Below are 13,789 nucleotides of genomic sequence, written 5' to 3'. Positions count from 1 at the left end.
GCCTAGGTTTTCTGTCGTGCCACTAGGAGCTTTTGTCACTGTGGAATGAACTGACAACAGAGTCTGGAGATTTGACAGTAGACTTAAGAAAACTCTGGAGCAGTGATCCCTGCCTTCTTTTCATTAGGCAAAAGTACTCCAAAGGAAATATCTCTTTACTACCACCTACAATTTTTTCCCCAATTTCTGCCACTTCGAATGAAGACAGGACAGTATTGGCACATCTTTCTGATTTAAAGAATATCACCTTCTGAGACAGATGTTCTGTCAAATGCTGTAGGATGCCTGCAGAGAACATCATAATGAAGAAGAAAATGGATAGTTGTGCCACTGCCTAATTGTCAGGATCACAGCCGATAAAGCTGCGTTGCCCTTTCCCTGCTGCCATAATAGGGTCATGAACAGCAGGGTGGACATGGCTGGCCTTGTTAACAACTTGCTAATATTGTTCCTTATTTTTCAAAACAGCTGTTGGGCTTTCAGAAGCCCTCTTTCTGTCTTTAAGAGGTAAGTGATTTAGACACATTTTGTGTTATTTATCAGTATTTACAGCTTCACTTCAGGATCAATTTTGATAAATGTGTTACATGTTTTAAACAATAGCCTCTAATGGTGAACAACAATAAACTCACTTGGAAGGATTTAGTTGCTTATGCTAGTCAGTAGATACTTGAAATGTTCATTGAAATGTTCACTGCTTTTCCTTGGTACATTATTATACCATGTTTCCCCAAAAATAAGACCTCCCCTGAAAATAAGCCCTCCCGAAAATATTTAAACACATGCGCAACCGGTACCCACCATTTCCTCTGGTTAGGGTTAGGGAGACAGAGCTGGAAATCAGGTAAGATGACAAGACAAGCCCTGTCTTGTTCCATGTGCCCCAAAGACCTCCCGAAAATAAGGCCAAGCGTTTATTTTAGAGTTAAAAAAAATATAAGACAGGGGAAACACAGTAATAGCATTAGTTGAACTGTAGTTGAATAATTTATTTATGGAAATGTGTGGTTACTCTTCTTTCTCTTGGGTTTGAATAGCTCTTTTAAAGGTTTCAGAGCACCTACAACTTCTTAGCTTAATCTTTGGAAAAACTTAATCAACTTCCCAGCTTAATAACATATCTGGTGAAATTTCAGAATGAATACTAATTTAAGCAAAATTAGCCTTTTTTTTCTCCCTTGCAAGACATTATAGTTATATGTGCAATGTACGTATATATGTATGGTCTGTATATATTTTGCATCATATCAAAATTATTATTATTGATTTGAAAACATATTTTTCATGTACTGTCTCTAGACTATTCCATATAAAATTATGATTAAATTGATTGGACAAAAGCTAAAAGTACAAGAGATTAAACAGTAGTTTACTAATATATTTAGGGAATTGAAATTCAAGACCTTTTTCTAAGACTTTTTAAACCTTACACTAAGGCAACATACAGATGTTAGTATTTAAGTTGATGTATTATTTATAAATGTGTTGTAATTGGCTAATGTATTATTGCAACATAAAATTTATTTATTAGCACATTTATAATGTTAACTTGATTAGCTTACAGATCAGAATTTAAACAATTGGTAATCTATCCTCTCAAATTATACCTTTCTCCTTTTCATCTGTGAACTGGTGACTAATTCATTTTGCTATAAAAGAGATACTTTTGAAGTTTGAAAACTGTAACGGGAGTTAATAGAACACCTTGATAAATCTTATAAGCCAATAAAAATACATTTAAATAACAAATGTCATTATAACGTTCAAATTTCCTATTAATTTTTAGGTATAAGGATGCTACTAGATCTAATTCCAATGAATGTCTTGGTAGCACCAGGCAGCTGGTACCACTAGGTTTATCAGAATTTGCACTGGACATTCGTATGCCTGGAGTGACTCCTAAAGAGGTAAAAACATATGGACAATACTAACTTATACCTTATTTATCTACAGAAAATAAAATCATGAAGAGTTGAGTTGCATGATTTGGTACATCTCATTTGCAATGACTTCAAGACAGATTTCATAGGGAGCTGATTATTGTCATAGTTGCTGTTGCTGCTTTCATGGTTTGTTTTCTAGGGTCACTGAAAATGGAGAAATGATAATATTAATTAAAAGAACAGGTTTGTTTTTGGTGATTTCTCAGCAATTCTACATTTATATTGTATAACCTTTTATAACAAACTTTGAACATTTTGTACAGTAGTTCTGTGCAAGATATATTTGCTTGAGGCAATTGTTACAGTATGTTTACCATCAGCTGTGTAATTGAGCATGCCCACATAACCAGCCATCACATATCAAATAACAATATTGGGCATAGAGATGCAAAAATGTGTTTTATACTTCTTTAAAGGGAATATTAATAGTGAATATTATTGAAACTTAAAAAAAACCCACCCATAAATGTATGAATACCAAACATCTTGTTACAGCTTGGAAAAGTTGACTAGATAAACCAATGACATGTCAGATAACTATTATACTGCTATGCTAATGGGATAGTTATAAGGGATAAGGGAGACTGTTAAAAATATGACAGAGGCTGGCCATAATGGAACAGTCTTGGGAGTGTAGGGACACTGAATTGGTAGTAAAAGATGATAGTGAAGAGTAGGTAGGACTTTAAACAAGAAAATATAGTTCAAAAGAATTTCGTATAAACAAATGTTAAGGAATTTAGAGCTGATTTAGAGAAAGCTATTAAAAAGCCATTGTGGAGAAACATTGTGGACAAGGAATTACCCAGACTAGAGATTGATTGATTGATTGATTGATTGATTGATTTGATTTCTATGCCACCCATCTTACTAATACAATGATTCTGGGCATCTTAAAATATAATAAAGAGATAGAAGGAAACAGGACAAAGATACTCAAGATAAGCCTATCTTAATTTTGCTTAATATGAAATGGGACAGAAAAATCTTAGACTTTTAAGATTCTGTTGTATTCTACACAATAAAGTAGGAATCCTGCAATCTCTGTGGTATCTATTTTATGACCTGGCTTTCCTCCAAGGGCCAACAACAAGGGAGAATTAAGTGTGAACATACATGTAAACTATTTTAGGAAAGTGATTGGAATACATACAGGAGACATACAATGTTGTAGATCTCACTGACCAATGCAGAAGTTGTCTTCTGTGATAAACAGCCATGTTTAGAAAAACCTACATAATTGGCTCCTTAGATGTTTATATCTTCTAATAGTATTTCCTGAAATAAGTGACCTTTTTTTTTGTATCTGTGTGGTGCCACAATAGTAATATGAATTTGGACAAACTGTAGAGCACAGAAAAGATATGTGGTGACTGATAGTAAAGCATGACCACAGCTCAGGAAAACAAAAAAGTGTGAGAAAGAAATTTTCAATTATTATATTCTTTATAATACCCTGTATCAGGGGTGAAATGCTCCTGGTTCGGACCGGGTCGGGCGAGTAGGTAGCAATGGTGGTGGACAGTTCGGAGAACCGGTAGCAAAAATCCCTGCCCCCGCTCCCCATGCCCAGCTGAGCCGCGCGATCATCAGAGCCTTTTTTTTCTTTAAAATGGCTCTGACGAGCCAAGCTCTGATGATCCCAGCTGAGTTGCCTGCTAATCAGGCATTATTTAAAAATAATCAGGTTATTTTTCTGATCTGGCCTATCCCAAAGGACTGATACCAATCTTGACAACTTTTCTCTTTTCCTCTCTTATACCAAAGAAAATCAAAACTGAGCAATCTTTAGTTTCTTTTTTATGCCTTTTTTCCCGAGGCTCATGTTTTATTAACAGTCACCACATATCTTTACTAATGTGATCTCCGTAGAGAATAGAAAGTAAAGGAGTTGCTAGTTTCATGCAGAAGGCTATACCAAACTGAAACTGAAAGTCAGTTTGGCCTAGTAGTTAAGGCACCAGGCTATCTGGGTGACTTTGGCCCTCTCTCCCTCCCTCTCCCTCCCTCCCTCTCTCTCTCTCTCTCTCTCTCTCTCTCTCTCTCTCTCTCTCTCTCTCTCTCTCGATATAGATATAGATATAGATTTTTATAGTTATGTAGGGTTTCCTGCCTGGGCAGGGGGTTGGACTAGAAGACCTCCACGGTCCCCTTCCAACTGTTATTCTATTTTTATTTCTAAAAGTGAGATAAAATAAATGCCAACTCTTTTGTGGGAACAGATTAAAAAATATTTAAAGGCCACCCAACATAAGCTCTAAAGGCCACCCAACATGAAGTGCACCCAACATAAGCTCTAAATTCACACAGCATTTTAGTGCTTAGAGTGCAGAAAACAGAATAGAAGTTCTCTGTTGCACCAACTGGTAGTTTTTACTACCAGTTGATTTAATATCTGTCTTGGCAGTTATATTTAGAATAATCCCCTTTTTTAAATATTTACTTTAGAACACGTAAAGAAATTTCTAAGGATACATGGAGTCAACTTAGTTCTGTCTGTAACTCCTTGTTCTGCCAGTTCCAATTAATTTGTAAATTCATCAGGGGTACATGAGTCCTACCTGAGGTAGGTCAAAGACTTCTATGGTATGCTTTTGAAGACAGAACTCAAATTCTAGAGTTAAGGTATACAAAGCAAATTTTAAAATTATGAAGCAAGAAGTTTATCACCAATCCATTTTGAACAATGTGATTTCATAAACCAGTGCTGTGATTTTTTAATTTACTATTTTTTGTGGAAGAACCTACAGTAAAAAAAAAAAATGTTTGTGCTAATGAATACATTTCACAAAACTCTGTGTTTATGAAGAGAATAAGGAAGATGATCACGATGGAGGCATGCAAGGTCTATTGCCTAACAAAAAGGGCTGGAATATTTTTTGAAATTTAAGACAAAGTCATATTCCAAAGTATCTGAGAGAGAGACTTCTATAATTCACTGAACTACTAAGCATGCCTTTACTATAGCAGCTCCCCCCACCCCCCATACTGGGATAAGTGACTATGACTTGGCACCAGATTTTGTTGTTCTTAATGCATTTAATTTTACAGTTTTATTATAATTTTGTTTTATTCTTTGATTGGAAGCTAACCAAAGTTGGTTATAAGATGGGAGGCTATATAAATCTTTTAAATAGAGGAGGAGGAGGAGGGGGAGGGGGAGGGGGAGAAGGAACTTAAGAAGACTTGCAAGATTTTTGCAAATATTGCAGGCTAACCAATCTCAGTAACAGTTATAGCTTTCCTTTGGAGTTGATTTCCTGGTCTGATCTACCCAGTGGACTGACAATTTGTTACTAGATTTTATGGTTGTGTTTCAAAGATTTCTGCAAGCAATAAGCAGAATAGAAATAGCTTTTCTGTCTTCGGGACTTGAATTTAACAGATGGCTGAAGCTGTAAGCTTTAGCTATATAATACACATGCTGGAAGTGCAAGGATTTATCTAGTCCTCTGTCTTCTAAACAAGATGTCCACTGATGATCAAAACTGGCAGCTAATATTTAGCAGCATGTGACATCCTGATGAAATAACTGGAATATTGCATGTATCATTGGATTTTGAGATTTAACAATAACATCTGGCAGCAGCTGGGAAACTTACTTGCAGTATATTTTTACATTATAGCCTTTGTACAAATGCTATCATTATTAGATCAGGCTGTATAAACTGGTTCCCTGTTATTGAGCCAATTCCAGTGATTTTCCTCTCCTAAATATTCATAAGGCAATACACTAAAATAGTGGAACCAGTACACCATTCAGTTAAGACTGACTTAAACATCATTAACCACATACATGTCTTTCATGAGTTAATTATATATAAAATAAATTGTTTGCGAAGATAATTCAACATTCAAAGCTGTGCTTAGAAAATCTATATTATATATAAACCTTTTACATCTTGGTTAGTCTTATTTATCTTGGGTAGCTCACTCTTCCTCCCATGTCATGGACAATGAGCTTTATAGTGCAGAGAACTTTCAAATAACACACATGTAAGAAGTGTGTTCTAAAGATAAATTCTGCATTATATGCAGTAACATGGGACTGTATTGTGAATCATTGCAGAAGTGCTTGTTTAACTCTCTTAATAGAAATTATTTCCTCCTATTTTCCTCTTTCCCCCTCCCAAGGGGGACCTTTAGATTCGTGACAAAAAACATTCAGCAATAGAAGACATGAGTCATTGCAGTTAGCTCATTCAGAAACAGAAGAAAGGCAAGTGATCTAGTTATTGGGAATCATTTCCTGGAAACTATGATTAGAACCAGCTGCTTCAACCTAATGGCTAGAAAAAGATGTAAAGCAAATACTCAGCTAAAATGGTCTTTACTGTACGCATTTTTTTCCCTCCCAGAAATAGAAACATAAGAGAATTTGCAGGTGTATTAAATGAATGTGCTGCCCAGTTGAAATGTGAATTACATAACAAGTCTCATTTTAATAAAGCTGAGATCTCAATTTATGATGTTTTTTTTTTTAGAGCTAACTTTTTAACATCCTGCAGTCTTGTAAATAATTAGGGCAGGTCCTCTCAGGAGTGGAAGGATTTACAGGCGTCTTATAAGAGGCAGTGATTGAAAGAGTGTGGTTGTGGCCATCTTTATTACCCCAAAACAGATTGCACTTTTCTGGGAATGTCAGCCTTTGCTAGATTATTTAGCCTAATCTCAGCCCTTTAATAAAGTAAGGGATCATGATAAATATATGCTATGGTAGATGGCATTGTGCAGCAAAATAAGTATTAGTAATAGAAGTTATTTTTAATCATGTTTATTTCCAAGAAACGAGTGAACATACATCATGTTTTCCCCGTTCCTGTTACATATCTTATTTTTTGGGTGGATACTTTGAGAGGTGAGACTAATTAAGATTTTTTTTTAAAGAATTGCCTTTCTCATATAGTTCATTCTTATTTTTCAGGAAGAATAGCTAGTGAAGTACAGGTAGTCTTCAATTTACAACTATTGATTTAGTGACCATTACAACAGCACTGAAAAAAGTTACTTATGACCTTTTTTCACACTGATGACTTGTAGCATCCCCATAGTCACATGATCAAAATTCGGAGGCTTGGCAACTGGCGTGGATTTATGACAGTTGCAGTGCCCTGGATGCATGTGATCACCTTTTTGCGACCTTCTGACAAGCAAAATCAATAGGGAAGCAATGATTTACTTAACAGCCATTATACTAACTTAACAACTGCAGTGATTCACTTATCAACTGTGACAAGAAAGGTCATAAAAGGAGCAAAACTCACTTAACCGCTGTTTGCTTATCAACAGAAATGGGGGGGGGATCAGTTTTAAGTTTAGGCTAACCTGTAAAGGTCTTCAAGCATTAAAGGATCTTCAAAGCAGTGACATAATTTAATGCTCACCATAATTATGTTTTGACATATTCTTAGAAAAAAAAAAAAAGTCATTGGAATGTTATCTTTCACTCAGTTGACTTCTTGTTCTTACTGTCATTTAGTTTTATGTGATCGTACCTCAAACGCTCACGTTCTGCCTCATGCCTGCCCCCATCTTTTAGCATTCTGCAAGCCTGCATTCACTCTTAATTTGCTATGGCTGCGTTTGCCCTACAAATACATTCCTAAGCAATCTTGAGTAGTGCCACCTGGAGAGAGAGAGAAAGAGAAAACCAATAAAGCTTTCTCATTTTTTTGTCGGTAAGAAACATTGATTATAAAAAGCCCTGCTGGCATGAAAGGAAATTGGGAGGTTTAATTCCTTGATCACCTAGCAAGTCTGCTCCAGAGCAATGGTTTTCTAATACTAATGGTTTCAGGAAAAGTGATTGTTAAGGAGGGCTACAGGAAGAAAAAAGTTTTTCTTTGAAACAAAAACAAACCTTTTTAATTCTTCCCAGTATCCACTACGGATGGCTGATTTCCCGCTGCCGGATGGCTGATTTCCCGCTGCCGTTGAAAATGGGAAGTCAGTCATCTCTCCAGTGGATCACCTTGATAAATATTAAGTGGGAGTCTATGGCATTGTGATTTACATGTGGTCCACAGCATATTAGACTGGGGGTTAATTATAGATTGGAGTTTAATTCAAAGTATACTTCAGACGAACATATAAATGCTGAATGCTTTCTGCTGCTTTTTAGCCACAGTGACATGGAAGGAGAAGCAAGTTCAACAAATTTATTAAATTTCTTTCTCATCCTGTCACTTAAAGCAAGAGAAAGATCCTGATTATGGCAAACCTTCATCCCAAAAGTTGCTATTCTTTCCTTGCATGAAGACAACAGAATATGGAAGCCTTTGCAGCATATTGATATTCTTGATATTGTAAAGCTGCAATACTTAGATGTTCAGAACTATGTACATCTCTACAAGGGATGGAGCTTGCATCATCATTTTGGTTTTATCATTTCATCAGATTCTGTGGACACCTCTTTAAGGGACTTCTGTAAATGAACCTTTAAGGATTTAATCTGACTTTCATCCTATTTAGCCTTCTAGGTAGACTTTGTTTAATTTTTGTGGTTTAATAGAAGTAATACCACACTGAAAAATGCAGCATCTATTATAATATTCTATGCAATGTTGACAGAATTCAGATTGATAAATATGCTGGTGCATTAATGAAAGGATAATTAATTAGAACAGAAGTCTCTTCCATTGTGATATCTTAAAGAATAAGGAAAATCTTAATGTAGGTTTAGGAAAGGTAGAATAGTATTTCCTTGCATCAACCTTATAATTGTATTACAGTTCTTTGCTGTCAGTTCAGAACATATGATTTGCATTTTACATTTCAGCTTTATCCTGTGATGTGATCTAGAGGGTATAGAGCTAATATAATTTTAAGGCATATACAGTATATAACTGCAAAATGAATCCCTTTGAAACTGATTTATATGGAGATAATATATGAAATTGGATGTTTGAATTTAAATTGTACATGACCATGATGTAGTTTTCATGATACACAGAAAACATAAGTTTGGTAATAACATGCTGTTTATATAAGCTAAATTGATGATGATGATGATGATGATGATGATGATGATGATGATGATGATGTGATAAGGCCCAAATAAATCCCCTTTCCCAAATCTATAGCATCATGTAGAACAAAGGAAATTGTAACAATCATTTATGGGGGTGGGGATACGGCATTCATAACCATAATTTGGGATATCTATAGTATGCCTCTTTGTCTTGAATTTTCAATAATTTATTTTTTCTTAGTTGTTAGACCTTTTGAGGAGCTTTCTACCCAGACTGCCTGCCTTTGTAGCAACCATATAAAAATATGTTAAAACAACTGTAACATTAGCATCTTTGAATTACCTATGATTTAATCTTTTGAAGTTAAAAACAATCTTCAGATGCTAAAAACAACTTTTTATGCTGAATGCAGGGGAAAAATATAAGGGAAAAAAATTTCCATTTTCATTATTCAGTTTTAATTATTTAGGTGATTGTGTCTTAAAGAAATTAGGCAATTCAACTTGTATGTTATTTGCAACCACTCCCAAGCCATTAATGTTTGCTTGTAGACTAAGATATGAAATAATGACAGTAGATTGCAGAGCAATTGACATTTTCATTGCTCATTTATTTTTGTATTAATAGGAGTGTATCCATTAGCATGCATGACTGTCAGCCCCTGACAGTTTGAAAGATAAAGAGCAATGAGCCTTTGTATAATCATTAAAGTTCTCTCTCTTCGTGTAAATTATTTACTTCGAATTGATGAATTAGGGAGAATTATACTGGAGTAAATTGTTTATTTATGCATTTTGGGAAACCAGAAAACAACATATAAGTTACTTGGAGTTACCACTCTGAAATAGAATATAATGAAGAACTGCAATTATATGATCAGTCCATGTATTTTTATATCTGAAAGTATGCGTAGGAAAAGTAATAGAGGAATTATGTACTTTTGCATATTATCAACATTTTTAGATTTTTATATTTTTAAGTAAGCAAACTCAGGAAAAGTTTATTTTAACCAAGGAAATGTACTATATATTATATAAAGTAAATAATGAACTTGGTTTAGCAGCTTGAAAATTGGAATTTAATATCTGAAGATTCAGATAATTTTAAAAATGTTCAATAGAGAATATAAAATTATGAAATTAAATTATAAAAATATATTTCATTTTGCTAAAGAAAATATTTATTAAAAGATATTTAATGCAAGGAATCATAAGACTTTATGAACATGATTTATAAACTGCCATTTATTTTGATATTAACAGAGCTCTTACAGAATATACGGTAGTTGCAATAATATTTAACCAACAGCCTGTTAACGTTGTGAAATATCTTGCTGCTAACGTTGTATTACTATTCATCAATTATTTTTCTTGAATATTTTCTTTGTTTAGAAGTAAAAGTTGATTGTATTATAGAAAACTAATGTAGTAATGTATTACTGCTGGCTATATTTTCTGGGACAATTGAAATAATCAGTTCAGGATTGTCACATTCTAGTGTACAGAGGCTGTTGCTAAACCATGTCTGGTTTGAATAATTTTCCCAGCACTAACTTAAAAAGAAAGTATTCTATTGATTAATTTTCATGGTTCCTGACACCATTAGTGGTTTCCAGTTTATACATTCTCTGTACCTAGAATATACAGTTTGAAATCATTATTACTGTAAGAAAAGGAGATAAGTACAAAACGATAAGTTAAGAAGATGTATTTTGGTTGAAGCACTATTGACTTGGATATACCGTATTTTTCGGTATGTAAAATGCACTGGAATATAAGACGCACCTACCTTTTTTGGTGAAGAAAAGAAGAAAAAGAAATCTCCCGCAAAACAGCTGAGAGCAAATCAGCTGAGAGTCGGGAGGCCGATCCAATCAACTTGTGCTAATCAGGTTGTGCTGAAAGGAGCTGTTTTTTCTTGCTGTTCGCTTGCAAGGAGGTAACTGCTGTGAGGCAGAGGTCCAAGGGTGGCGGCCAGAGGGTGGGTGGGGCTACATTTGGTGTATAAGACGCACCTAAATTTTCACCCCCTTTTAGGGGGGAAAAAGGTACGTCTTATACTCCGAAAAATATGGTATATAAAGTATAGATCTTCAGAAAGGTTTTGAATTATATTTAGTTTATAATACAGATGATTTTGACTTGGTAAAATAAATATTTATTTCCAAATATTTGTATGGAAAAGTTTTTTTTTAAATGAATTGATTGCTTATATGCCAGTATATGCTTTACCGCCTCTTACAATATGCCTGCCTTTCCTTACTATGATAGAAGGATATCTGCTTGCTTAGTCTCCTTGCAGAATTACAGTGCTGACTGCTGCAGGTGTAATCTAACATCTCTTCACCTGGTTGTTTAACATTTACTTAAACAGCTGAATCAGTGGTGAAATTTAAAATTTGTTACTACCAGTTCTGTGGGCATGGCTTGGTGGAGGGGTAATGTGACTGGGTGGGCGTGGCCATTTTTTTTTTTTTTACTTTTAAAACCATTTTTTCTACAATCTCTTCGGCTAAAGAGGTTGTAAAAAAAATGCTTTTAAAGCCTCTGACGATCCCAGCTGACTTGCCTGATCAGCAGAAGCTTTTTTCCCTTTTAAAAACATTTTTTCTATAAGCTCTTCGGCTGAAGAGGTTGTAGAAAAAATGCTTTAAAAGCCTCTGACGATCCCAGCTGAGCCGTGCGATCATCAGAGGCTTTTTTATTTTACTTTTAAAAGCATTTTTTTTGGCCAAAGAGGTTGTAGAAAAAATGCTTTTAAATTTTTTTTAAAAAAGCCTCTGATGATTGTGCGGCTCAGCTGGGCAATGGGGGGGGGGCAGGGATTTTTGCTACCGGTTCTCCAAACCACCTGCCTCCATCACTACCGGATCCTGCGATCTGGTCCGAACTGGGAGCATTTCACCCCTGCTTAAACAGCTGAATACTATTGTATATGTGATGCATGCTTATTACCTGCTTCTAAACTGCCTTAATAGTGTGGTTGAACATAACGAAAATGATATAGTGCCAAAAAGTATCAGTTCTATCTCTCATTGATTAATATAGTTGGATTTCATATAAACATGTATGATCCTTGGTCAGGTAAAAAGTAACCAAAGGTACTATCAGGTAGGGTATAAAAGAAAGGTGTGTTTTATCATTTTCTCAGCTAGATTTTTTTTTTTATTTAGAAAAGAATTCTGACTATACTTCAAAACAGTCAGTTACGATCATTTCCTCTTGTATTTTTAACTTTTCAAGGAGAAAAAAAGCTCTAACTTTTTATATATTCTACTTTTTCTGTCCTTCCATATAGTCTGATACTTACCTTTGCATGTCGCTGCGTTTGCCAGTTGAAGAGGAAGCTTATGTAGGTGAGTAGTATTTAAGATTCAGAAAAACATGGTCAATTTTATATGAATCAGTCAAGGTTTCTGTGGCTTCTCTATAGCTTAAACTTTTCCATAGAGTTCCTGCAATGCATTCATCATGCCTAATATAGAAGCAAAACTAGAAGGAACCACTTAAGATGGGTAGAACTGCATTTGGAGAGGCCGGTGAGTATAGTACTTAAGGAGTTTCATGTAGATGCTGTTGGCAGCTGAGCCCAAGCATTCTCATTTGTAAAGCATTGGCTTTCTGTCTGTGGCTGGATATTTAATTCCACTCCATTGCACAAGCTGTTTATTTACCTGCTAGTTCAGGCTGTAAATCTCTTTGCGCTTACAATAAGCATTGGCACAGTAAGTTCTTACCTATCTGCAAAACGTATTTGCTTTATGTTGAGGTAAGGATGAAATGACAGGTAAATGACAAACCCTACCACATCACTGTATCAATGTTTAATGTACGTAACTAGACCAGTGAAGTAAGCACCATCTGCTTATCAAGTTGAGTCCTTCTTAATTTTTATTTCATTCCCCTTGCAAATATTTACACCTACTAAGATTCAATAGTAAAATGGAAATTTATGACAGTCTGAACCCAGGAAAGTGCTATTTGTAGTTTGAAAATGTATTGGTAAACTTTTAACACACGTAAAGTATTGTTGAGTGCTAAAATTTTAAAATAGAGTGAAAAGAATCCACTTACCAAACAAACAAATCAAATAACCAGTAAAAGACATTAAAAAAAAAAAACCAGGGAGATGAGTGGTCTAGAAAGGTGATAAATAAATAAATAAATAAATAAATAAATAAATAAATAAATAAATAAATAAATAAATAATAAATAAATAAATAAATAAATAAATAAATAAATAAATAAATAAATAAATAAATAAATAAATAAATAAATAAACAAACAAACAAACAAACAAACAAATCTATTATTTTAAAAGTTTTAATAGTATAGTTACTAAATTATAACTATATGTGGATTGAAGCTTTAAAGAATATAATTTGGGCTTCAGGTACCATAGTTTTGGTAATGCAATAAAGAATGATGGCTTAATTTTTTTAAAAAAATGCTTTTATGAAAAATAAATGCCAGCAGCTTGTGCTATGATAATAATTTGATCGATATGGCACTTTTAGATTTAAGGTTGAAATATTTTATGGTATGTTTTGCTTCCTTCCTAATGAGTGAGCTACCACAAAGTTGTGGTTATCCATATGCATATTGGAACTCCAGGTTCAAATTTCTTTTTAGCCATGAGTTTTATCAGTCAATTTAGGATAAACTGAAAGACAGAAAATAATTTGTCTAAGACAAATCTAAAATTTTTCCCTGCTGGTTCTGTGGGCATGGCAGGGAAAGGATATTGCAAAATCTCCATTCCCACCCCACTCCAGCAGAAGAATATTGCAAAATCTCCATTCCTACCCCACTCTGGGGCCAGCCAGAGGTGGTATTTGCTGGTTCTCCGAACTACTCAAAATTTCCGCTACCGGTT

The 13,789-nt window shown here is 34.5% G+C and overlaps 1 protein-coding gene across 3 annotated transcripts in view; it reads left to right on the top strand.

Moving 5' to 3' along the window:
* Positions 1–242: 242 nt before the first annotated feature.
* Positions 243–13,789, top strand: part of PAM (peptidylglycine alpha-amidating monooxygenase) — a 107,899-nt gene continuing 94,352 nt past the window's right edge. For all 3 annotated transcript variants that reach the window (XM_070938759.1, XM_070938758.1, XM_070938757.1), the window contains exons 1-3: positions 243–507; positions 1,787–1,907; positions 12,212–12,269. In XM_070938759.1, coding sequence (XP_070794860.1) covers positions 398–507; positions 1,787–1,907; positions 12,212–12,269 — 289 coding nt within the window. In that variant the 5' untranslated portion in view covers positions 243–397. The remainder of the gene's footprint in view (positions 508–1,786; positions 1,908–12,211; positions 12,270–13,789) is intronic.

The sequence above is a fragment of the Pituophis catenifer genome, unplaced genomic scaffold (assembly GCF_029215685.1).
Source record: "Pituophis catenifer annectens isolate HBS135680 unplaced genomic scaffold, rPitCat1.0.hap2 SCAF_2, whole genome shotgun sequence".
Classification (NCBI taxonomy): domain Eukaryota; kingdom Metazoa; phylum Chordata; class Lepidosauria; order Squamata; family Colubridae; genus Pituophis; species Pituophis catenifer.
The sequence above is the reverse complement of the archived record's forward strand: the minus strand, read 5'-3'. Positions and strand labels throughout refer to the sequence as shown.